Below are 24,398 nucleotides of genomic sequence, written 5' to 3' on the forward strand. Positions count from 1 at the left end.
TTTTCTTTTTGTAAGTACAATACGTGGGACACAATTTCATATTTTATTAGGACCCCGGTTCTTGTATGTGAGGCAGAACTATAACTGGAAAGCCAAGGTTATGTGCCTTACCCTCCTGTTGGCATATTCTCATAAGCAGAAAAGAGGATTACTCGAGATTCTTGTGAGCTTGCTTCTGTCAGTAGAGGGTTACACAAAACTCAGAAAATTAATATTATACACATTTCCCAAACTGAGCTGGATGAGTGACAGTTTTGAATTGCAGAAGGCTCGGTGTCAGCAGATATACTGTAGTGAGGCTCAATGGTAGGAGAGAGGGAGGCAAATACTTTTCCACACACTTTTTATTCTTATTTTTGTGTTAATTTATTGTTTAAGATTTATTTTATTTATTTATTTTTGGCCGCGTCGGGTCTTCATTGCTGCACATGGACTTTCTCTAGTTGTGGCGAGCGGGGTCTCCTCTTAATTGCAGTGTGCAGGCTTCTCATTGCGGTGGCTTCTCTCATTGCGGAACACGGGCTCTAGGTGTGCGGGCTTCAGTAGTTGTGGCACGTGGGCTCAGTAGTTGTGGCTCGCAGACTCAGTAGTTCGGGTGCGTGGGCTCTGTAGTAGTGGCGTGCAGGCTTCAGTAGTTGTGGCATATGGGCTTAGTTGCTCCGCGGCATGTGGGATCTTCCCGGACCAGGGCTCGAACCCATGTCCCCTGCATTGGCAGGCGGATTCTTAACCACTGCGCCACCAGGGAAGCCCCACACACTTTTTAATATTCGGCTGGAACTCCTCCCCAACCACAGAAAACAAAATTGGGCATCATTGTGTGAGCAGAAATCATGCCCAACTTGACTGCGTCACTCACGTGTTGATGAAAATAATCAATAAACAATCTATAATATGGACAGAGAAGAGTTTTACGTGAGTGAAACTAAAGACTATAGCACAGAAGACTGCTCCAGGAAGCAGGGTTTTCAGCACAGTTTTGTATCTCGTCAGAACAGGGAACATCAGACGGGTCAGGGACACACACACTCCTTCAGGGTTCCCACGGGACAGACAAGCACGCACAGAGTCGGCGTGGCCTTGGCTCCTGGGAAGGGAGGCTTATCGCGGAAGGAGGAGCAGCCCTGGCCTCCCGGGGAGGGAGGCATTTCATGTTATTTTCGTGTGGACACTCTCTGCTTCTGATCACTGTGGCCTTTTCTTCAACGGTTAAAGCAGATGTACAGTGAGTGTCCGCTAGGCCGCAAAGTCAAGCTGACTCAGGTGTGAGCCAGGGTGGCGCCCACACCTCAGTGCGCGAACGTCCCTTTCACCACAGGCTGCAGGCAGCAGCTCTGTGTGAACCGCGCTGCTGTGCGCCGTTGCGGTCGCAGGTCACACTGGAGGCTGGCTTTGCCGGCTGGGAGTTGGTGCAGGCACCGTGGCTCGGCCCCCTTGCCACGCAGCCTCGCCTTTGGGCATTTTAAGTCGCCTAGGCTTGTCTTGGGAAGGTTAGAAGTTTCTCCTAAGACGGCAGTGCCCCCAACCTGTGTGGACGCCCACTTGTGGACGCTCGGGACGCGCCAGCCCGGCCCCAGCCCTAGAGCGTCTGCTGTCCACGGCGCGTTGCTGCGGGTGGCGGCTGGTCTCCTCTCCCGGATGAGCTTTTGCTCAGAGAACTCACAGTCAGAGCTTGTGGACGTTCTCTTTGCTCTTTGGAAACTGGAAATAAGGGGTGACTGTGCTGCTTGGACAGACCTGATTTTTCCCGAGGGACCCCGTTCCTCCAGGGAGCCTAAGGAGTGCTGGTGGGGTTTAACCCCATGCCCAACCTGCCCCGCCTGCCCTGAGCCACGTCCGTGGCCGCTTGTTCACTGATGGCAGCCTCGGTGTCCATTCAAACCATGGTCACATGGTGGGACTGATGAGCAAGGGGCAGAGGAGTCGGTTCTTTGGGACAGCGGCACAGGGCGTTCTGACCTGCTCACCAAGCAGTTTTCTGAAACTCAGGGGTGGTTGAAGGCCGCTTTGTAAGAGAACTTGGAAATGTTTCGCAGGACAGCTCTGAAAGCTGAAGATATTTGGTTTTAAATCCATCAAAATAAAACCATTAAAATCCCCAACACTGGAAGGGTAAGTGGTAGCAGTAGCTGCAATAGGATTATTCCTGCTGTTCACCAACAAGTGGCAAAGGGCACGAGAGATTCTTGGCTTTGAATCCAGGCTCTGTCACCTGAACGTGATGAGACCTTGGGCAGATTCTACCCTTTCTAAGCATCAGTTTCTTCATCAGTAAAAGGAGGGTAAAAATCGTGAGCGAGGGTTGCTGTGAGGGGATGACGCATGTGAGTGCTTAGTGCTCCGTGATCCCCGGGAGGTTGAGAAATCATTCACCGAGTGTCCGACGACGTCAGCCAGCCTCGTGCCTGCTGGGCGCACCCAGTCAGCCCTCAGGACGCAGGTTGCCCTGAGTGTAGACGGCATCCTGGGCTGTGCTCTGGGCCTCGCGTCTATGGACGCCTGCTCTGTTCTTTTTTTTCACAGTGTGGACCAGCCGAGTGAGCCCGAGGTTGCCCCTCAGATCTGAGGCTGCTCCTTGAACACACAGGCTTGCCGGTGTCCCGGGCGTTCATCTAGGCAGCCGGGATGCATCGCTGAACAAAGCAGACGGAAGGTCACATGCACAGTGGCTGGACCGGGCGGGCTCTGGGGGAAGCTGGTGCTACTGGGAGCAGTGGGCGGGGATTTTGTGCTTGGTGTTGTTTTAAACCAGGGACACCCATCAGAATCACCTGGGGGAATTGTTAAAAAAAGAGAAGTCCAGGCTCTCCAGGGCGGGCCCCCACTTCCCCAGGAGATTCTGATGCCCAGGGAGTCGTGGGGTGCAGGTCCGGCTTCAGTGACTTTGGTAAAGGACATTGGCTCTGCCGCTTGAGGACTTTGGGCTCAAACCTGCCATTGCCACTGAGTAGCTATGTGATCTTGGACGGGCTGCTGGCTATCTGTGCGGGGAAGGTACCACAGTGCCCGCTCCAGGTTTGAGGCTTTGTTTCACGCGGGGCCCTGGGGCAGTCCTGCCTGAGGGGGGCGGCCCCCGCGTGACTGCCCCACGGAGGTGGTGGGGGCCCTGCGCTCACAGTCACTGTCCGCCAGGGCGGGCAGCCCTCGGCACGTGGTCACAGGTCACAAGCTGTAGGGCGCGCTTTACTTCTGAATGCTGATGTCCTTAGGCCAGAGTATTCAGCTTGTGTGTAAGTAGCGTAATCTCAGAATTAGGCATGAATGTTCAGCTTGCACGTTAGCCTCATCTTAGAATTAAAGCAATCAGGATGGTCTGTGGGTCTAGGCCTTTCCCTTTTCCCTTTTGGTTAAGTTTTTATTCAACAGGAACTTTGAAAACTGACATACAGTTCTAAGTAAAGGTATAGATAATGGTTTAAGACTGTGAAAGAATGAACTGAGCACATGAAGTTTTAAAAACCGGAATGACCGAGGAATAGATAAAGTGATCAGTGGAACTGAATAGAGAGCCCAGAAATAGACCCACACAAATATGCCGGCCAGATTTTGACAAAGGTGCAAAAGCAGTTTGATGGAGGAAGGACAGCTTTTTGAACAAATGGTGCGGGAGTAGTTTCCACAGGCAAAATGAAAGAAATGAACCTCGGTGGAAACCTCACACCTTGAACAGCAATTGATTTAAAATGGATCACAGATTGCAACATAAAATGTAAGACTGTAAAACTTTGGGATGAAAACACAGGAGAAAACCTTTGGGACCTGGGGCTAGGCAGCGGCTTCTGAGACGTCACACCAAAAGCATTATACATGAAAAATAAAAGAGAAAGTGGACTCAATCGAGATTAAAAATTTACGCTCCCTGAAAGACCTGTTAGGAGCTGAAAAGAAGCCACCGACCAGGAGAAACTGTTTGCAAACCACATATCTGGTAAAGGACTAGTGGAATGTCTAGAATAAAGACCTCTCAAAACTCAACAGTGGAAAGTCAAACAATCCAATGGGAAAGTCGGCAGAAAGCAGAAACAGCTCTTTTACCGGAGAGGAGAGGCGGCTGGCGAGTAAGCGCGTGAAAAGGAGCTCAGCGGCGCTAGCCAGCAGGGAGACGAGGACAGGAGACAGCTGGACACAGCAGGGGCCCTCCAGATGCCGGCGGGACGCGGAGACCCCGGGCCTCGCGCCGCTGCTGGTAGGCGTGTAAGACGGGGCAGCGGCTCTGGAAACAGATCGGAAGCATTTCTCGCCGTTAAAATGTCCTCACCGTGTGGCCCAGCAAGCACGTTCTTGGGCACTTATCCCAGAGAAATGGAAACTCATGTTCACACAGAACCTCCACATGAATGGCCATGGCCGCTTTGTTTGTAATAACCAAACCTGCAGACACCCCGAAGGCCCCTGTCTGGGTGAAAGGTTAAACATGCGGGTGTGCCCCTAGGCACATGCTTGGGCCTGGCCGACTCCCAGGCGTCAGCAGAGGCGTCTCAGAGGTCACACGCCCCGTGCTCCCACCTCTGTGACATCCTCTGAGCGTCCAAGCGGTAGACGGGGAGCAGGTTAGCGGGTGCGCCGGGGAGGGAGGGTGGGCGTGTCTGGGAGGCAGCACTGACAGGCGCACGTGGAGACTGGTGCGATCTGAACGAGGCCCGGGGATGGTGCCAGCAGGGTCCCAGTGTCGCTTTCCTGCCCTCGGTGTCACGCTGCCGCTTACACAGGATTCCCAGAGAAGCAGAAGCAGTGGGAGGGGTGTGTGTGGGGACAGCCAGCACCCACTCTAAGGGGCTTCCCACTCGGAATTGGCTCACACGGCTGTGGAGGCAGCCAAGCACGCGCACAGTCTGTGTGGCAGGTGGACAGGCAGGGGGCATCGTCACCAGGTGGCACCCCATGGGCAGGAGCTGTTTGGAGTCTCCAAGATCGGGGACAGCCTAAACTGCCTTTTATTATTATCTTTTTAAATATTTAATTTATTTATTTAGTTTGTCCATGTCATGCAACCTTTTATTATTATTTTTTTAAATATTTAATTTATTTATTTAGTTTGTCCATGTCACGCAGCATGTGAGATCTTAGTTCCCCAACCGGGGTCGATCCTGTACCCCCTGCAGTGGAAGCGCAGAGTCCTAACCACTGGACCGCCAGGGAAGCCCTTAAACTGCCTTTTAAAGCTCTCACCCGATCAGGCCAGGCCCACCCAGGGTGATCTGTCTCTCGAGTAATTTAACATCAACCACCTGGGCCTTTCTATCACATCTGCAAAGCCCCTTCCCAGCAGCACCCAGAATCGTGTCTGACTGGGTACCTGGGGCTGTGATTCGGCCTTGGCAGGACACTGACGTGCTGTGACAGTTGCCCCGTACGGACCCTCAGGATAACTACTGCTGTCTTCTTCTTCTTTTTTTTTTTTTTTTGCGGTACGCGAACCTCTCACTGTCGTGGCCTCTCCCTTTGCGGAGCATAGGCTCCGGACGCGCAGGCTCAGTGGCCATGGCTCACGGGCCCAGCCGCTCCGCGGCATGTGGGATCTTCCCGGACCAGGACACGAAGCCGTGTCCCCTGCATCGGCAGGTGGACTCTCAACCACTGTGCCACCAGGGAAGCCCTGCTGTCTTAATGTGATGTGGATGTTCCATAATTTTTGAAAAACAAAATATTAAGTTGTACAACTTGAGGTTGACGTAATTGCGTTAGTGGAAAGGTGTATTTTCTGGAATATTAATATTGGTATTTAAAAACAGATTCATTGCTCACTTAAATGTTTCTGTTATAATCTAAATACCATCATCCATTAAAAACAAGTCCCCTGATGAATAAGCTTTGGACCGTCAACTTTTACATCGTCCCTTTTGCTTTTTGAACTTTCTTTCCCACTTCATTTCCTTCACAAGATTTTATCCTGTCATCCAGGCTGGTGCACTCCTGTGCGACAGAAATACGGATGGAAATTGAAGCTGAAAAATGTATTTCCTGTAACCGGGAGGCCTGGAGGGTTAAGAAAAAAGCTCTTCTGGATTGAGGTCTCGTTACAGTTCTTAGCACACAGTTGAACAAAACAGGGTAAATTATTACCAGTTTATAGTTAACTCTTAACAATGCAGTGTTGTGAATTTACCCTTGCGATGGATGGGGCTTTAGTGTTAGTTAATTCCTGAATCTCTGGAGGGTTATGAGTAATCTATCACTTAAAATGACGCAGGGTTCAACGTTGGTTCCATTTCTGTTTTCAGTTTTTATCGTTTGAAGTTCTGAGAAGCTTTGTTTACATAAATAAATCTGTGGAAGATGAAGGAGGTCCTCATTTCTTGCAGGTGTGTGCCAGCAAGCTTAGTGGTCTGTCATCACAGATTACTTTGATTATCTGTGAGCTGAAACCCTAAGTAGGTCCTCCGTGCGCTTTGTCAGAGGCGAGTGGTAAGGAGTGACCCCCCGCAGAGCGCCTGCTGTCTTACGTCTGGATGGACGGGGTGCCTGAATGTGATTGCGGGGAGGCTTTGTGAAAGGGAACAACCACATTGGCCAGAGGTGCTCTCCTGGGGCATCATCTTTAGGACATAGAACGTTCTGGAAGGAGGGCATCTGGGAATTGAGGCCCTGCGGGATCTGCACACCGAGGGGCCCCCGACGGTCGGGTGCCCCGGGGCTCCCTGTGCTCCAGCTTGAAGCTGGGTGTCTCAGACCAGCATTTCCTTGGTCTTAAGGTCCTTTAGGAAACAGAGGTGTGTTTAGTCTAACCACTCTGCCGGTCGTTGGCGTGAATCCATTGTAACCTGTTTATTTCCGGCAGACATCTCAGACCTTGAATGTGCTCATGTCCATCGTGATGTCCTATCGGGGTGAGAGGGAACACCTTCGTGTGGGTACCCTGTGTGTGACCTCGGTACCAAGTCAGAGGCCACCTGGCCGCTGGTGGTGCCTGAGCTGTGGGTAGGTGGTCAGGATTTGGTGGGTTATTTCAGGGGTCACTGATGATTAAGTAGCACGGCTGAGAAAATGCTGATGCCTTTGAGTGAAATGCAGGCGATTATGCTTCTTTTTTAGGAAAATACCCTGTGGTCCTGCCGTTCACTTCCGCGTGACACGGTGCCATTTGTGCCTCTGCTTTTGGGGACATTTAACAGGGTGTGGCTGGGACAGGGGCCGGCTTCTCATGGGTGCCTTTGGGTTCATGGGCTTTCCTCCTGTAAAAGCAGGGTTTCCCCGACTTGGAGTTTGGAGAGAGAGATCCAGGCATGACATTGCTCTCAGGTAACACTGCTGTACATCTCGAGTACCTGTTCTTTCTGCACAAAGCACGGCGGGAAGTGCTGAGGGCTGGAAGGTTCATGAGCAAAAAATCTTGACGACTGTGCTTAGAGACGAGCCACTGGCTCCCGCGTGTTTAAACACGTGTCTCAAAAAATAAAAAAATAAATAAACACATGTCTCCCTCTGGAAAGAGCCCCCGGCGGGGCACAATTCTTTTGTAGCATCGTTTCCTTCGAAGCAAAGTCCCCGGACCCTTGGCTGTGGTTCCTGCACTGGTCCAGCAGAACCCAGAGGTCAGTGCCCGGCGGTTCCCCCGCAGCCCCTCCGCGGGTGCTCGCCCCTTTCTGTGCATGACACCCACATCCTGGGATGGAACTGATAAGCACAGTGGTCACGAAAGCCTAGATTGCAGATGGGAATTCGCTCGGATGCAGTGAGTAAGTCTCAAGCTGTTTTCCACGCAGACCTGCTCCTTCAGAAACCTTCCTGCGCAGTGACAGCTGTGACACCTCTGTCTCTTCTCCGTAAACATGTAAATATTTGTAACCTGACTCTCCCGACAGTGCCAACAAGGAGCAGAGCTAGACTCTCCATTAAGAAGCCCAGCCCCGGCTCGCACTTTGCCCGGTGTCACTCGTGCACGTAGCGCAGCCCTGCCGGGGCCTCCCCTCTGGAGCTCGGGGCGTGGGCGCTGACTTTTGATGACTCTGTGCTCTGACAATGAACGCTGTCGTGTTAAGGTCTTCTTTTCTCTGTGATTCTTTTGTTCCCTAGCGTCGTCCCCCAGACTACAGTAATTCTCAACAGTGATCGGCAGAACGCCGTTGTAGCCAAGATGGAAGACCCCCTGAGCGGCAGGGCACCGGATCCCCTGGAAAATATCATTAGCAAGTCAGTAGCACGACACCCCACCTCTCACCGCCACCGCTGGGGCCCCGGGGACAGGGCGGCGTCCTGGGGCGCCCGTGTCGTTGGGCCCGGGGTTGTCCGCGGCCAGGGTCTGGGGAGGACGGCCCGGCCTGTGTCCGCCGCCGCGCGTGCCGGCGGGAGGTACCCTGTGTGCCCACCACGATGCGCAGATCCCGCCCTCTCACCTCACTCCCACCTGTCTGTCTGTCCGAGCATGTCGGGTCGGCGACGTCCCCTCTGGTTGGTGAAGTGGCGGAGGCGTTTCGAGGTGGTGCCTTTTCCGCCCCTTTTTCTTTGGAGACGCTTTGGCTGTACCCTGGGTCAGAAGCGGGAGTGCGTGGAGGGCACCATCGCCCCTCGTGTGCTGGCGCCCCGCTGGCGTCGGCCCCACCGCGCTGCTTCCCGGCGAGTCTCGCAGGCACTCCTGCGGCCGGTCCCGCTTCTACCTGGCTGTAGCCCAGGTCCGCAGGGCCCCAGACCCCAAGCAGCCCGGCCGCGGGAGGTGGGTGCGGACGCTCCGGGCCGAGGCCGTGGGCCGGCAGAGCAGCAGAGGGTCCGTGTGCCTCGTGCCCGCGAGGGCGGAGTCGTGGCCAGGTCCGGAGCGTTTAGCGAGGTCCAGCCCCCGGGATGGAGCCCTCCGGGGTTTGCCTCGGCAAGCAGGGACCTCGCGCTGCTTCCCCTTCTCCGTGCGCGGCAGCATCTCGAAGGCGGTCGGAAAGGTCATTCAGAAGGCAGTAGCGTGCCTCCAGGTAATGGAGCCCGTTTCGGAGCTGGCTGGTGTTCTGGTTTCCTGGCCGTGCCTTACTGCGCTGTATCGGGGTCCCTTGTGGTGCTAAGGATGCCCCCCAGGAGATCCTCGACTGGCTTTTTTAGCCCACTCGAGCGGTTTCTGTCAGTGGGCTAGTTGGGAGTGAGAGCTGCGTCTTCACAGGCCGGGTCATTTCTAGGACATCTCTCGGGACGGAGTGGATCGGTGCAGTCAGTCTGGGTCTGCAGACATACTTTCTCTCACTCAGCCTTTCCTTTGACACGGCCTCAATCTCACCCTGATTCAAACGTCAGCGTTTGACGTCACCTCCATGATCAGAAGGGAGCGTTCTAGGCCTTGAGTCACAGCGAGTTGTGATTTCACTTCTTTTGCGGTGTAAACATTTTTTTAAACGTTTCAAGTTTCATACAGTTTCTTGGAGCCACAGGCTGTCTCCTGCTATTAATCTGAGTAGAAAGAGCTGAGGGAAGGCTGGTGGCCCAGTGCGTGTGCAGAGGTAGCTTCTCTGAGACGTGAAGGGGAGAACGTCGGGGTACAGAACCATCTCTGCGTGTTGCTGTGCTGCTCTCACCACACTGCTGGTGTCTCTGTTTCCCGCGCAGCGCGGTGCCCGGGCGTCGGCAGAACACCATCGTGGTGAAGGTGCCAGGTCAGGAGGACAGCCACAATGAGGACGGGGAGAGCGGGTCCGAGGCAAGCGACTCCGTTTCCAACTGTGGACAGTCAGGAAGTCAGAACATCGGCAACAACGTCACCCTCATCACCCTGAACTCGGAAGGTGCGTCCTCGAAGCTGCTCCTCTCCTCCGCGTGGACGGTAATGGGTGTGCCGCGGCTCTTGAACAGCTTGGGCTGAAACTGCGCGGGTCCATGACACGTGGACTGTTCAGTAGTAGATGTTACAGCGTTGTACGGTCTGCACACGGGGAGCCGTGAATATGGGGGCACTGCGTTCACGGGGGGCCCACTAGCAGTTATGTGTGGATCCCTGACCACATGGAGGGTCGAAACCCCTCACGTTGTTCCGGTGTCAGCTGTAATTTTTTCCCCTGCTTTTTAGAAAAGTAATATATGTTTATTGTTTTTGAAAGATGATAAGATATGAAAATGACAAAGAAAGGACAAATAACCGGAGACATTCCTCATCCAGAGATCTCTAGAAACCTTCTGGGCTTTTTCTACGTTAACATACACGCTAGAGTTACGATTTTGTAACTCGCTTTTCCCCATTGCGTAGTAGAAATCTCTCCACGTTGATGCAGGGTCACATAATCGTTTTCAGTCAGGTTTGCTTATTGAATCTAGCTCTGGAGGCTTTCCGATGATGGAGAGCTGTAACTCGAGAGCTATCGGTCGGCTCACTTGTCTGACCACAGCTCTGTCCTGTGTCTCTGATGAGGGCCTCACGCAGACTCAGAGGGGCCATACGTCCAGGTTGAGTCCACGCTGCCCCTGCCCACTGTGATATAGGGGGAGCATCCTCTCTCCTGCTGGGTCTGGGGTCCACTCTCACCTGGCTCTGGGTCCGGGTGGCGGCCTGGCAGGCCCTCCAGAGGGTTCCTGCCACCTGGCAGCTTTGTCCTTCTCTTGAGGGCTGAGCCGATGTTTCCCAAAATAGTGCGGAGAGAGAGGAGGGAACTGGGCAGATGTAGCATCGTGTCACCGAGTCCTCAAGCATATAATTTGTTAACTAGGAAGGGCTGGTGAGATGTTTCTGCTTCTCCGTCTGAGTGGTTGATTTTTCCTAAGAGCACAGTATAGATTTTTCTACAAAGATTTTCCTGTTAGACTTGTTACCACATCTGAAGCATTGAAAATGTTTTCCTTAAAACGTCATTCACCTCTAACATAAGTCGCTAGGGTTGAGATGGCAGAGCAGGGAACAGAGAAAAAGCAAACTGGGCAACTTAGAAAAAAAATTGAGGTCTAATTTCCATTCCATGAAACTGACCATTTTAAAGCAGACGTGCCGGTAGAGCGTGCACATCACCCCTATCTAATTGCAGGGTATTTTTACCACCCCAAAGAGACCCCACAGCAGTACCCCCGTGCTCCAGCCTCCAGCCCTGCCACCTCTGATCTGCTTCCTGTCTGTGGGGTTGCCTGTTGTGGATGTTTCATACGAGTGGAATCACGTGGTGCCCTCCTGTTGTACATGCAGCAGTCCTTCATTCCTCTTTATGGCCGGATGACGGCCCATCCGTCACCCACCGATGGACGCTGGCGTTGTTCCCACTTTCTGACTGTCACGAACGGTGCTGCTCTGAACGTTTGTGTGTAGGTTTCTGTGCGTGTTTTCATTTCTCTTGGGCTGATACCTGGGAGTGGAATTGCTGGGTCAGGGCAGCTAGTCTCTCTACTCATTAGACTTGAGGAAAAGAGGGTTGCTCCTGATTTCATCTTAGTGGATATCGACTGAAAATTACATCTGTAACAATTGCAGAGAAAGCTAATTGTTCTTATTCTTTTTCCATGTGGATTTTGGGTAAATACTCCTGTAGGTCTAGCTGTGGACTTCAGGCCTAACTTGTTTGGTTTAAACGGCCTCAGCTCTGAAACATGACATTGGATAATTTGGGGGGAGTCTGGGGTTATCATAAAAACCAAAAATGTCATCATTTAAGTTTGTATGCCCTAATGTGATCTGATTAATGTGAAATATATTTCAGGGGGGACCGCAGACTGACTCTAATGTGAGCTTACAAAAAGGGATCCGAATTTGAGCTTATTAGTATTAAAATCTGTAGGGAAAAAAGTACAGGTTTTCTGTGTGTCTGAGTGCAAGCTTGCTGCCACTGTCCTCGGGAGGGTGTCCCCCCCGCCACCCCCCCGCAGTTCTACGTTCTGAGAATGTCAGGTTGAGCCACCTCGGTTGGCACGGGGTTTGGGAAGATGGAACAGAGACCGCCGGTGTGTGCACGTAAATGTGGGCAAAAGAGCTAATCTGTGAACGTCTCGCACGGGCCCGTGGTGGCGTCATGTGGCCAACACCCTGTGACATTTATGATGCACTGAGAGTCGGATTCGCTGCTTCCCTCCCACGTCCTCCCGGGACCAGAATAGCCTGCTCGACTAGGGAGCGTCCAGTCAGCTACTTCCTATCAGAGAGATGGGGATAAGGTGTAGGCGCTGAAGGGCTGGAGGCTCGGCCTTAGGTGGAGTCATCTTCCTTCCTGATAAGAGCCCAGGGCTGCACATAGACAGACATTCTTCTCTTCTTATAAAAGTATTTCTGTGCCTGATTGCAGAGAACCACAGAGTTTCAGAATGGCTATTTCTTAAGAATTCCGCATCGTCTGCACGAATTGGCATGCCGTCCCCTAGCAGATCTTTATTATACTGGAGCGGTGCCAGGGGATTTACCCGTGCGTTAATCGGCGGTTCTGGCTGTCACGGCACCAGCTCCGTTTGGATCAGAGAAACGCTGACGGTGGGGAGCCGTGAGCCGCTGGCTAGCTCTTAGCTCTCGCCCTTCTCTTCCCCGGCACAAGGCCTTCGTTTACCCCGATCTTTGGGAAGTACTGAAAGTGTGTGGGGTTCATCGTTCAAAGATTAAGCTGGTGAACTGAGTCAGAGAAACAGATTAGCCAAAATGGACCAAAAGTGGGATCTGTGCATTAATGAAGGGATTTAGTTAGATTCTTAATAAAGAGTTTAATTCCTGCCATTTATGCATTTGATAATTCTTACAGAACTTGACTAATCCTGCATGTAAAACGTTTGGTACTTGTCTTTAATAGGGAAGTACTTCTGTTATAATTGAATTGTTGTCAGAAATCAGCCTTGTATATGTTGCAAAGCCCCGAGTCAGTGAAATGATCTATACTCACGTATCTGTGAGTATAAATAGATAGAGACACTCACATATCTGTGCTGGGGTGGGGGCAGGGCAGGGAGATGAAGTCTGGGAGGAGCAGGTGATTCAGCAGGGTTGTCAGGTACAGCACGGGGACCCCGGAGCACCTTCTCCGGGGTGTTGCTGGGCTGTGGGCTACGAAACAAGATCAGTACAAATTGCTGTGTTCACGAAACTGCAGCTGTACGTGTGCTAAGGAGGAAATTTAGCCAGAAACATTTCTTGAGAATTTGTTCACATAATTTATTTTATATGAACTTTTCTTAACACAAATTCTTTTTTATTTTAAAGATTTGTTTTGATGTGGACCATTTTTAAAGTCTTTATTGAATTTGTTAACAATATTGGTTTTGTTTTATGTTTTGGTGTTTTGGCCGCGAGGCATGTGGGATCTTAGCTCCCCGACTGGAGATCGTACCTGCACCCCCTGCATTGGAAGGCAAAGTCTTAACGACTGGACCGCCAGGGAAGTCCCTGCATAACTTCTTTGTGTATTTGGTAACATTAAAACACATTTTAGCAGCCGTCATAAGTAGGCTGCTGACAAGAGCAGGATTAAGAAAGCGGATTAGTGTAACAACGTCAGTGGGTCTTTGTGCAGGACCACGTAGTGAATGGTCACTGATCCCAGATCAGAGAAGAGTGGCCGGAGGGTGGCATCACAGCATCCCTCGCCGAGTCTCGGGTCGGCATGTGGGACCCAGCATAGGGACACCCCGTCTCTGCCCAGCGCTCCCGCTCTTTCTGCCAAGTGTCCTTGGACACTCGCTGTTGTCACAGTTGAGCTCATGACGACTGTGCTCAGCGGGCCGGATTCCCCGGAAGAGGCTGGGCTCCGTCGAGATGTGGCCACGTGGTTCTGTGGGATAGGCCCAGCCTCGGGGGATGGAATTGGCTGCAGTGCCAGAAACGTTCGTCTTTTCCCTTTCCCTACAGCATTATCCTGTATGTAACCTAACGCTTTCGAATTCCCAGTTTAAAAACCCCAAATTGTCGATCTGTCCATAGCTTAAAGATGTCACGTCAGTCCCAAAGAAGCAGAGGTGCTTGGGCTACAGGCACATAGTTTACTGTGTCTAAAGCCAGGAAGGCAAGCTGTCAGGTTCTGTGGTTGGTTGGAGTGTTACCGATTCACTGCAGGTGTCACCCTTGAATGAGGCTCACAGTCAGGGTGTAAACACCTTAATTCAGAAGGGCTCAGAAACAGGCGACAGCTTCTGAGGACAGAGTGTGATCCATGCTGAGAGGCGGCCCACAGGGCCTGTTCTGGAAAGCCTCCTTGAGCCCCTTCCCAGGGCCACTTGGTCCCCCCCACCGCCAGCCCGCACATGTAGAGAAATTCGTAACCAGCTTGGGCAGCCTTTATAAAAGCCCAATGGAAAACACAGCCTGATCCCTGCTCGTGGGCACAAGGTGTCCTCTGAGGCTGGCCCAGAGGTGCTGGAGTCGGCCTCGAGGACCTGACCTCACGTGACCCCCTGGGCCGTGTGTGGACACCCCGTTCACCTCAGAGCCTGCGTCGTCACCATCCCTTGGGTGGAGACTGAAACGCCTCCCTGGTGGTCCCCTCTCGTGGCTGCAGAGACCAAGCCTGTTGTGAGTGATTGCTGAGGGGGACCGGCGCCCGGGGCGTCTGGGAGCCAAGGCAGCAAGTGTCCGAGTGGCCCATGCTGGGGGCCCTTCCCTCCATCACAGCTGCCCGCACAGGACTTAGAGGCTTCTGGGGCCCCCTGGACGGAACACCGGCGTCTTTGGAGAGAGAACACCGGCGTCTTTGGAGAGCCCGGGCGCTGGGCTGGGCTCGGTTCCGGGGTGGCATTTGGAGTGCCGGTGACCTCCCAGCCTGCGTGACGTGTGTGCAGGGCATGCAGGCTGCTGTCGGAGGACTCGCAGTTTGCCCTTTGCTTTGGAGGAGTGGTGACGCCTTGTGTCGCGTTTTCTCAGAGTCCCTGAGTTGCAGTAAGGCATGTGAAGTCCTGGCACGTAGGAGGCGTGGAGTAGATACTGTCCTGTCTTTGCCCCACGCGATTAGCTCCCACGCCTAGGCCCGGGCCCAGCCGAGTGGCTCGGAACCAAGGCTCCCTGGTGTCAGTGGACGTGCTGGTGTGTGTATCAACTACCTCGGGACGTGTGCCTGTGCGTGTGTGTGCGTGCCTGTATGGACGTGTGTATTCTGTATATACACATGTATGTATGCATGCGTGTCAGCGGGTGGGGAGCAGGGGAGGCATGACACAGGTAGCTGCTTTATCTCTCTGTCAAGTTGGCGACCCTGAGACTGTGGCCATCCTTTTCGTCTTGGGGCTTTCTCCTGTTCGTTTCATTTTCCTAGAACTAAAATAGACCCTCCCTCACAAGAAGTATTTGTATTCTGAACTGTTTGGTAAGAAAGTTGAAGCTACTGCTGAAGGTTTTTCTTTGAATAGCGTTTTTAGAAATGTCAGTTAATTTAATTAAAGATTTAAGTGATTGGAATAGAAAGCAAGTTTATTTTTCTTATGACCCAACTAGTAGTTTTTAAATAAAGCCATTAGAATCTATTGTTTCAGATGCCAAAACTGAACCAAGCTATTTTAGTAAAATAAATATATCCTTTCTGAATTGTCAAAAGGCAAATTTCTCAGATATTTATGTGGGCTGGTGCTCGGTCTTGTTTTACATTTCAAAGACGTGATTCATCGTCACTGGTGGAAAGCTGGGCCCAGGCTGGGCTCGGGCTGTCGGGTCGGGTCAGAGGTGACTTGGGGCGGAGTCAGCAGGTGTGGTCCGCGCACCTGGGTGAGGACTGTGCGCCCTAGCGTCTGGGCCAGGGAACGCGGAGGCGCTGCCGTCTCCCCGGAGTGCCTCGGCAGTGACCGTGCAGCCCTGGTCCTCCCTGCCCCCGGAGGGGTCCTCTGTTCCCACGGCGATGGCTGTGTTGGTCAGAGTTGCTGCAGGCTGTGTTTCTTGTCCGCCTAGCTCGGCCTTCTTGCTGGTCAGATGACCACACACCTGAGACTCACAGCATTAAGGAAGTTAGGTTGTAGACAGGTTATAAAATGCCTTGCAAAATCTTGAGGTGTTTGAAAGAAACTTTCTGGACAATTCCCTATGTTGTTACCAGAGATGTTTAAGCCATTATTTTCTGGAGTGCTAGGGAGGGAAAATAGTTAATTTTTAGACTAATTTATTTTTTGGGGGGAGCAATATTCCCTGAGATAATAACTTCTGTAGGAATTTAAAATGCCATGTTTCCTCCTCCAGAATGTCCTGGTAATACTCCTGGAGGCCCGTCTGCCAGCTCTGGGGCTGGGCGTTCATCCGTGGCCACGTGTCAGCAGGGAGCTGGGCGAGGAAACGGCCCTCGCGGGCCCGCAGAGCCCGTTCAGTGGCCACGCGCGCCCTCCCGCTCACGGTGGCCAGCCGGCCGCTTCCTCCCTGAGCCCGTCCGGCCCTTTCATGTTCTCCTCGGCAGCACAGCTCGCAGAGATCGTCCGTGAAGACTGGGGAGTTTCGGATCTGTCTGAGGGTGATCATTCTTTACGTAAACAGGAGGCTTGGCTTTCCTTTGTGAGCGTTCTCATTCGTTTAACTTGGTGTTTTGCCTTCCTAAGAATTAAGTTTAATAGATGAGGTCGCTTTTTCGTTCCTTTCCCCTGGATCAGTTTGACAGTGTCTGCCTTTACCCACGTGTGACCCCGCTGTGTGCGTGGGATGGCGTGGCGCGGCCCCGCCTTTCTCGGTTGTCGCTGGAGCTGGGAGGCTGAGGCTGTCCGGGGTGGCGTCTGCAAGGAAGGTGGCCCTTGCTCTGGCGCATCGCTGTTGGAGCGGTAGGGCCAGGTCTGGGGCTTGGACAGGTGGGGCGCTCCTTGCCCCGGCCGGAGAGCCGAGGCCCCCTTGCTGGGGGCTGGCAGGACTCTGTCCCTGACCCCCAACCCCCAGCCCCACAGCCTCTGGTTCTGTCATGTTGCATGTGCGAGGGCTCTGGCGAAGAGGATGCTTCCGGGGCTGGGGAGCCGAGGAGGGGGCGCGTGTGCGGGCAGCTCCCGGGGAAGCCGGCTCTCAGTCGGAGTCAGTGGTGGAGAAGCCGAGCCGGCCTCTCTCTTGGACGGAACGGCCATCCCGCCACCTCCGCGCACGCTCAGCGTCACTTTGATGAGACGTTGACTCGCGGTTTGGAAAATGATGCTGAGCTCCTGCCCAGCGTTTACTTTGCTTTAAAGATATTATCTAAACGTGGGAGCCGGCCTTGTAGAATTCATGATACTTGTTTCTGAGAAAAGCGCAAGGCTCTGTGGCCCCGTGGCGGTGGGGTGGAGCCCGCAGCCCACTGTCCTTGTGTCCAACGCGGCGCCCCTCCTGCAGCGGCCTGCCCCTCCCCTCCCACCCCCCTCCCTGTCCCTCCCTCTATTTGCTTTGTGGCTTGATGGCCGCAGGTAGAGGGAGGGTGGTCCTTCCACTCTGTTTGGTGTAATTAAGCCTGTGATTCTACATTCGCTGAGGGTTTAGATCCTGAGCACTAGACCCAGTGCCAGGCATAGAATTGCCCAGTGTCTGTAGGTAAACTAATCAACTCTCCAGGAGCTGGAGCCTTCTTGGCATTCCAGGGATGACTGAGAGACAGCGCCTCTAAAAGTCGCTTTCCATCCACGTTTAGATCGCGTGTCCACTAGCTTTCCTGTAGGCAGGTGAACGTAACAGGTGGCTGCTGGCGAGAAAACTGCACGTATCCGAGCCTGTGCTCATAGCTCTACCTCTTCACTTCTAAACCATCCGTGTTCCTGAGAAATGATTCTTCTGACTTATCTCTTATTCCGAGTTCCAAAAATCAGATCTGTGATTTGTTCTCTGTCCTTAGCTGAAGTCAGGAGTTCAGCCTCTCTGGCCCTTCCAGCGGCCGCCCCGGCCCATCGGTGACGTGGTCGTCCTGACGGGGTTGCAGAGCCTCGCCTGGTGTCGGAGGATGTCCTGTGATTCAGGAGCCCGGCCGGGAGCGGCTGCCTGTGGCGTGGCAGGGCAGGGGGTGCGAGTCACAGACCGGCTGGCCTCTGGGCCTCGTGCTCTGTTCCAGGCCTGCGGCAAAGCCAGGTGGGGCTGGCTGCCCTTGTGGGGCCTTCTTTGCGCGTAGAGGCCAGAATGTAAATATCAGGACATTTCAAAACAAATCACGTGAGAAATCTTGAAACAGTGATGACCCTGTTGGCTGGGACACGGCTTAAAGGCCCGCCGGCCTCGGCAGGAAGCTGCGTCCCTCTTAGAGGCTCTAACTCTCCCCTTATCGCCGCCCAGCGCTGGTGCTTTCAGGGGCCGCCTCTCACACCTTAACTTGCCTCCACGTTAGGATCAGAAGGGAGCGTTTGGAAAGCGACCAGGTGTCCAAGCAGAGTCAAGAGTTCTCTTGATTTGTGATCATAAGTGGAGTTTCCTTTTGCCAAAGGATAAGGCTTTTTAAAGTTGATGTTTGTTTGACAACCGTCAAGCCCTTTCACACACGTGGTCAATCCTGCAAATCCTGGGAGGCTGTGACAGAGAGGGAGGCTGGGTGGGGAGCGCTGGCCCACTTGGTCAGGGTGTAGCCGGGAGGCCCAGTGCCCGCTGTGTGCCTCCCAAATCGTCCCTCATCCCAGACGGAGCTGGCGGGGTGCCGGTGCGCTCGCAGACAGGGGTCTCCCGCCTCTCCTCCTGGGCGGGAGGAGCGCCAGCTGCCCTGTTCCTCTCTGTGGGCCCCCTGCCTGTCCTGGGAACGGCCCGGGCTGCCTCGCTGGAGGTAGACAGAGCGGGGGCAGTGGCTGGAGCTCACTGAGACCCCTCTCTCTCGCAGAGGACTACCCCAATGGCACGTGGCTGGGGGACGAGAACAACCCCGAGATGCGGGTGCGCTGCGCCATCATCCCCTCCGACATGCTGCACATCAGCACCAACTGCCGCACGGCCGAGAAGATGGCGCTCACGCTGCTGGACTACCTCTTCCACCGCGAGGTGCAGGCCGTCTCCAACCTCTCGGGCCAGGGCAAGCACGGCAAGAAGCAGCTCGACCCCCTCACCATCTACGGCATCCGCTGTGAGTGTCTGCCGCCACCCCGTGCCGGCTGCGGGAGGGCTCCGCTGAGGGTGGGACCGTGCTGTCGGGGGGAGGGGGCTCGGGGTCAGACCTGGGCACGGGGCCAAGAGAGGACTTTGCGGATTGAACGTTTCCTTTAGGAAGGGCTGCCCAGGGCCGGGCCCGTGGCAAAGACGGCGGAGTGGGGGCCTTTCAGACCCTGGCCTCCCCTGACCTGGGGCCGCCCTCGAGGAGGGAGGAGGGGTAGAGCCGAGCCTTCCCTACCCTCCGCCGACAGCGGCCTGTCCCGGGCTGCCCAGGGGCGGGCAGGCCACCCGCCTCGTCCCTGTCCTAGAGGGCTGGGGTTCTGGGCTGCCGTCGCTGGTGGGGGCTGGGGACCTCCTCATGCTGATCTGGATCCCCCGCGTGGCTGTGAGGGTGGCGCAGGCTGGAGTCTGTCGTGACGGCATCGTCCGGGTGACATCTGGAAGGGGTGCGGTGTGCCCGCTTCCTGCTCGTCAGCACCCGCTGGCCTGGTTTCACCCGAGAGCCCGCCCGACCCAGAAGGTGTTCGACACGGCTTACGATAAAGACACACAAGAAGCACGTAGGCTTCCAGCAGAAGGGTTAGGTGGTCACGTCTGAAAAACCTGGTGCTGGAGAGTCTAAGTTAGCGAAACGGAATGGAAAACCAATTACCCAGAGTTCACTATCTCACAATAGAGAAGGGGTGCCATCCTGCCCGGGGGACCTCGTTGCTCACACAGAGCTCTGACGGCGATCCCCGGGCCTTTGGGTGGGGACGGTGAGAAGCAGGGAGAGGAGCTCTCCGGGAGCCTTCATGCACAGGCGGAGTTGTCTTTCCTGTGTCTGCACGCTGACCTTGGTGGAAGTTGGGGTGTGGCCTGGCTGCGGGGTTTCCCGACAGGTACTCAGCTGGGCGTCCAGTCCCTGTCTCACCCCAGGGGGCTCGTCCTCCTGGTCCCCAGCTCATGGCCCCGGCCATTCCGAGTCCCCGTGTGTGTCTCGGAGCCTGGGAATCACGTGGGGTGGCTCCTGAGAACCCACCCGTGGGACGCGCTGAGGTCAGCCCTCGGCGGGGAGGAAAGCCGGGCCCGGTGGGCAGAGCCCAGGCCAACTGACAGGTGCGTAAGGGCTTTGCCGTCCGTGTTCTAGGCTTTGTGAGGCCTGGGTCGTGCCTACCTGGCTCTGAAAGCAGCCGCTCTCACAATGCGGACGGATCGGCGTGACCGTGTTCCAAAAGAATGTTGCTTTCATGGCAGGCAGCGCCCCCGCCCTAGAGCACGGTGCCAGCCGGGACCCTCACAGCGCGCCGGCTGGTGCCAGGGGTTCTGGAAACGTGAGCCGGAATGTCAGGCTTGGACTGAGGGTCACCTGGGGGCCACCATGGCTGCTGCGTGCTGCAGGGGTCACCGGTTCTCTGGCAGCGGGTGGTAGGTTTACTCCCCGAGCTTCTGAGTTACAGGCGGGGCGGTCGTGCGTACAGTGGAGCCCGCGGTGGGCGGAGGGTGTTTCTGTGTGAGGCCGGCCTGCCTGCGTCCTCGCGGAGGCTCCTGTGCCTTGGAGAAGGGTGGGGGGTGTCTGGGGGCTGGCGGGGAGCCGTGCGGACAGCTGCTGTGTGTAAGCAGCCCAAATTGCCCTCTACATTTAGCTTACAGTTTTTTCTTTCTTTTTTCTAATGGTTTGGTCTCGCCGTGCAGCGTGTGGGATCTTAGGTCCCCAGCCAGTGATCGAACCCGTGCCTTCTGCATTGCAAGCGCAGAGTCTTAACCACTGGACCACCAGGGAAGTCCCTACAGTTTCTTTTTCAGGCAGGGGAAGCCTGTGGGTGTCCTTAAAATAGAGGAATTCCTGACCCAGAGAATACATTTGCCACCGCCAGCCACACCCACCTCGCTGTGGACAAGACTGGACTTACATTTTTCTTTTCTGAGTGTCAGAAGTATTTTCCTCCCTTTCTTTTTTAAGGGAAAAAAAATCAGCATTTTGAAACACATAGGCACTTCTTCTAGAGAGGGAACGAGGTTACTGAGGGAGAGCAAAGTCGTGCGGGATGCCACCTTCTTCAGGGTTCCCAAGGGTTGACAGGCCTCCCAGAAATTTGGATAACCAGCCGTGTAGTTCGTGTGCTCTGTGCAAAAGTAGGTCATTATTGTAACTGAAAAAAAATTGGCCATGCTTTCATGAGGCATGTGACCTAAGAATGTAGCAGTTGCCTTTTTCCCCCTCGAATTGAGAATGTTATAGCCTTAGTTCTTAGGGTTTTTACTGGTGGGTCACATAGGCGTCTGCTTAGGCTGCGGGACACGCCTGGCTGATCTGATGAGAACAGAGATGAGGTGGACGCGCTCCCCAGCGTCGACAGGTCCTTGAAGACGTCTGTGAGGGGGGCGCCGACGTGGTGAGATCCCACGAGCCCCCCAGCAGCTTGGGCACAGACGGAGGAGTCACATGGCCACGGAGGACTGTCGTCGGGTCAGTACCCCCGGGACAGAGATGGTGTTGCTGCCGGGGCTTCGCTCGCGTGCGGCGGGCTGCCCGGGGCTGCCGTACCGAGCTCCGCCGACAACACGGTGCCCTGTCCGGGTCTGGGGCCACGGGGCTGAGACCGTGGCGCCGGCAGGGCCGCGCTGCCTCACAGGGCTACGGGTGAGTCTGTGTTGCCACTGGCAGAGGCCCACAGCTTGTGGCCTTCGTGGGCTGTAGCAGCGTAACTCCAGTCTCCGTGTCCATCGTCACGCGGCCATCTGCTCCTGTGTGTGTGTCTGTGTCTCCTCTCCTGAGGGCAGCAGTCGTCCTGCACTTAGAGCGCGCTGTACCCCAGCGCGACTGCATCTGCTGTTAATTAGTCACGTCTGCAGAGACCCTGTGTCCAAGGGAGGTCACGTTCCCAGGTCCTGGAACGGACATGAATTTTGGGGGACACTTCGGCACAGTACGCAGGGCCTGGGTTCTTTGGAACCTTGGCGATCAGGCTCCTCTGGGCCCAGCATGTGTCTCTGGGAGCTGGGAGGAAGTCGTGGTTCATGTGGGCTGGTGGCGGGACGGAGCCTGTGAGAACGGACACGAGTGGGCGCCCTGGCTCACAGCAACCTTGGAGCTGCCGACTGCGGCCACCGGGCTCTCCTCATCACCGAGGAGCGGCTTCGCTCATGGTGCTGTGCCCAGCGCCTGCGGCTCCCGTGTATGGGGAGAGGGGGCCAGCCTGGCTCTGTGGCCTGGACGCTGGACTCCGCGGTGCCCACACGGGAGCTGAGACCGTCACGTGAAGAAGTCAGTTGCCAGCACTCAGGTTTCTGCTTCCCTCTCCCTGGAACTCGAGGCTATGTTAGCAGTGCCCTGGTTTTCATTCCATTGTGACCGATAAGCCCCACGCCACCCCACACCCCTCCCTGAGTACACAGGATTCCAAGCCCCGCGCCTTTTTTCTTGTCTGTCCTTCCTGCGGTGCATCTCAGCCCCTCGTGGGGCTCACATGAGAGCCGGGAACCACCAGTGTCAGCGATGGGCGTCCTGGAAAGGGGGAGGTGGTCAGCAGGGATGGGAACCCGCTCAGATCTTCGGGGGGCGCCCGGGCAGCACTTGGGAGCAGCGCATTAGTCTCCCCGGGCTGCTGGGGGGCTATGTGGCTCGTCTGCGGACGGGCGCCCGCTGCTGTCTGGGCAGAGGGAGGCGCTGCTGGGCTTTCTGTGGCCGTTTCTTCTCCACTTGGGTGGGCGCCGGAGGCCCGAATTTTAAGGCTGGTTCTCACTCCTCACTGATAACTCGGTTTGGAGCTGAAGTGAGGAGATTGACGTTCTTATTTCATGAGGTTTTCTTAGGAGCATCAAATGACTTGAGATAAAATGCTTCAACAAGTGTGAAATACCAGTTAATTCAAAGTAATCTTTTTATCACTCATTGTAAGAGGTTCCTCCTCCTTTCACTCAGCTGAGGTTGCTCAGGGCAGGCAGAAAAGTTGAAGAACGCTTTCAGCAAAGTCAGAGGAAGCCCACCCATGAGGCTCTGGGGGCGGAGCCGAGCCCCCTGTGCCCTCCTGCGGCACGGCTCGGTGGGGGAGGCATCGGTGCTGCTGGCTCCTTCCTTAGTGTTTCCTGGCAGCCTTCCCGGGGGCATTTGCCGTCGAGCTGGAGTCTTAAGTCACTGTTGGAAGGAACTATGTAATAAGACGTCTTAGAAGAATTTGAAAATGGCTAATGCACAATTCTACGAATGTACGTTTTTTCTTCGAAGGACGTAAGCCAGGTTTTGCACTGGCAGGTTGGTTTTTACAAAGTTGAATTTAAGTATTAATGTTTTCGCTCATTTCTTATGCTTATGTGCCCACGTGTGTGTTGTATATATTCTCTTCCATTACTCACAAGCTTTGGAATTTTGCATGATCTCATTAATCCCTAGAGGCATTCGGAAGGTGTTTTCCTTGCGTGGGAAGGCACGAGGGGATCTGAGGGTGGCCTGCAGGGTGTCCTTCTGTATCGGAGCAGGTACCTAATGAGGTGGTTGGACGCGTGTGGTCGCCACTTCTTCGCCTGTATTCGGGCTCCTCTGTAGCTGTAGTGGGTAGTTGGCTCCTCCTGTGACTGGAGAGCTGTAGTTAGTGGTCGGGTCCCCTTGTGACTATACGGTTCTTGTTCTCATAGTTGGGCTCAGTCAGTATTTGAGTTCTGTGGTAACTACAGTTGGTAGTCGGGTTCTCTTGTCACTCATGTGGGTAACTGGCCAGAACTTTTGTGAGCCCCACCCTGTATCTAGAGCCGTACCCGGCATGGAGCCGTCTCAGTAAATATTGCGATGACTCCAGTTAGTTTAGAGATGACCTGAAAACCAGCAAAGAGGTGCCACCTCCTTTATGTGCTTCCTTTTCTGCAGGAGGACAAAGTGGGGCTGAGGCTACCTTGCAGTTGATCTTCTCTGATCCTGTAAACCCTACCCCTCCTTATCCCAATTTCTTTTTATCAAGGTGACAGACATTTTAGTTGTCTTTCTGTTTGGAGTCAAAAACGCCTTAGGCTATGTTCACAAAAAACTTAAGTGTCTTTCCAAGACAAAAGAAACTTAATACACTAGTTAAGAAAACAAAGGCTTCCTTTGTTTTGATTATTCCGATGGTCTGTGCTCTCCACAGAGCAGAGTTTACGGATTGGGCATCAAAGGAGCTCTCAGCAGCGCTCCAAACTGGGTGCTCTTAGTAGCCAAGACAGCAAGTTTTCCAGCTGAATCTTTTTTTTTTTTTTTTTTTTTTTTTTTTTTTTTTTTTTTGCGGTACGCGGGCCTCTCACTGCTGTGGCCTCTCCCGTTGCGGAGCACAGGCTCCGGACGCGCAGGCTCAGCGGTCATGGCTCACGGGCCCAGCCGCTCCGCGGCATGTGGGATCTTCGCGGACCGGGGCACGAACCCGCGTCCCCTGCATCGGCAGGCAGACTCTCAACCACTGTGCCACCAGGGAAGCCCCGAGCTGAATCTTTTTATTATTAAATTTTTGAATTTCATGCATTTATTTTCCCGTTAATCAGCGAAGCTTCATGACCAGCTAGAGAGGAGGTCACCCTGTTGAAAAGCATTTTTTGTGGTTCCCGTGTTCCTGAC

The 24,398-nt window shown here is 54.4% G+C and overlaps 1 protein-coding gene across 11 annotated transcripts in view; it reads left to right on the forward strand.

Moving 5' to 3' along the window:
* The window catches only part of BANP (BTG3 associated nuclear protein), a 104,541-nt gene that overhangs the window by 41,084 nt on the left and 39,059 nt on the right, over window positions 1-24,398 (forward strand). For 7 of the 11 annotated variants that reach the window (XR_004346929.1, XM_032613164.1, XM_032613160.1 and 4 more), the window contains exons 5-7: window positions 8,014-8,130; window positions 9,520-9,695; window positions 18,573-18,812. Coding sequence is in view for 10 of the 11 variants with exons in the window: in XM_032613164.1 (XP_032469055.1) it covers window positions 8,014-8,130; window positions 9,520-9,695; window positions 18,573-18,812 (533 nt within the window). In the remaining variant the exon portion in view is untranslated. Of the gene's footprint in view, window positions 1-2,523; window positions 2,654-5,901; window positions 6,303-8,013; window positions 8,131-9,519; window positions 9,696-18,572; window positions 18,813-24,398 lie in introns of all 11 variants that reach the window. The other 4 variants (XM_032613165.1, XM_032613167.1, XM_032613168.1 and 1 more) reach the window with 2 other exon arrangements.

This window comes from Phocoena sinus, chromosome 19, assembly GCF_008692025.1.
Source record: "Phocoena sinus isolate mPhoSin1 chromosome 19, mPhoSin1.pri, whole genome shotgun sequence".
In the NCBI taxonomy this organism is placed as follows: domain Eukaryota; kingdom Metazoa; phylum Chordata; class Mammalia; order Artiodactyla; family Phocoenidae; genus Phocoena; species Phocoena sinus.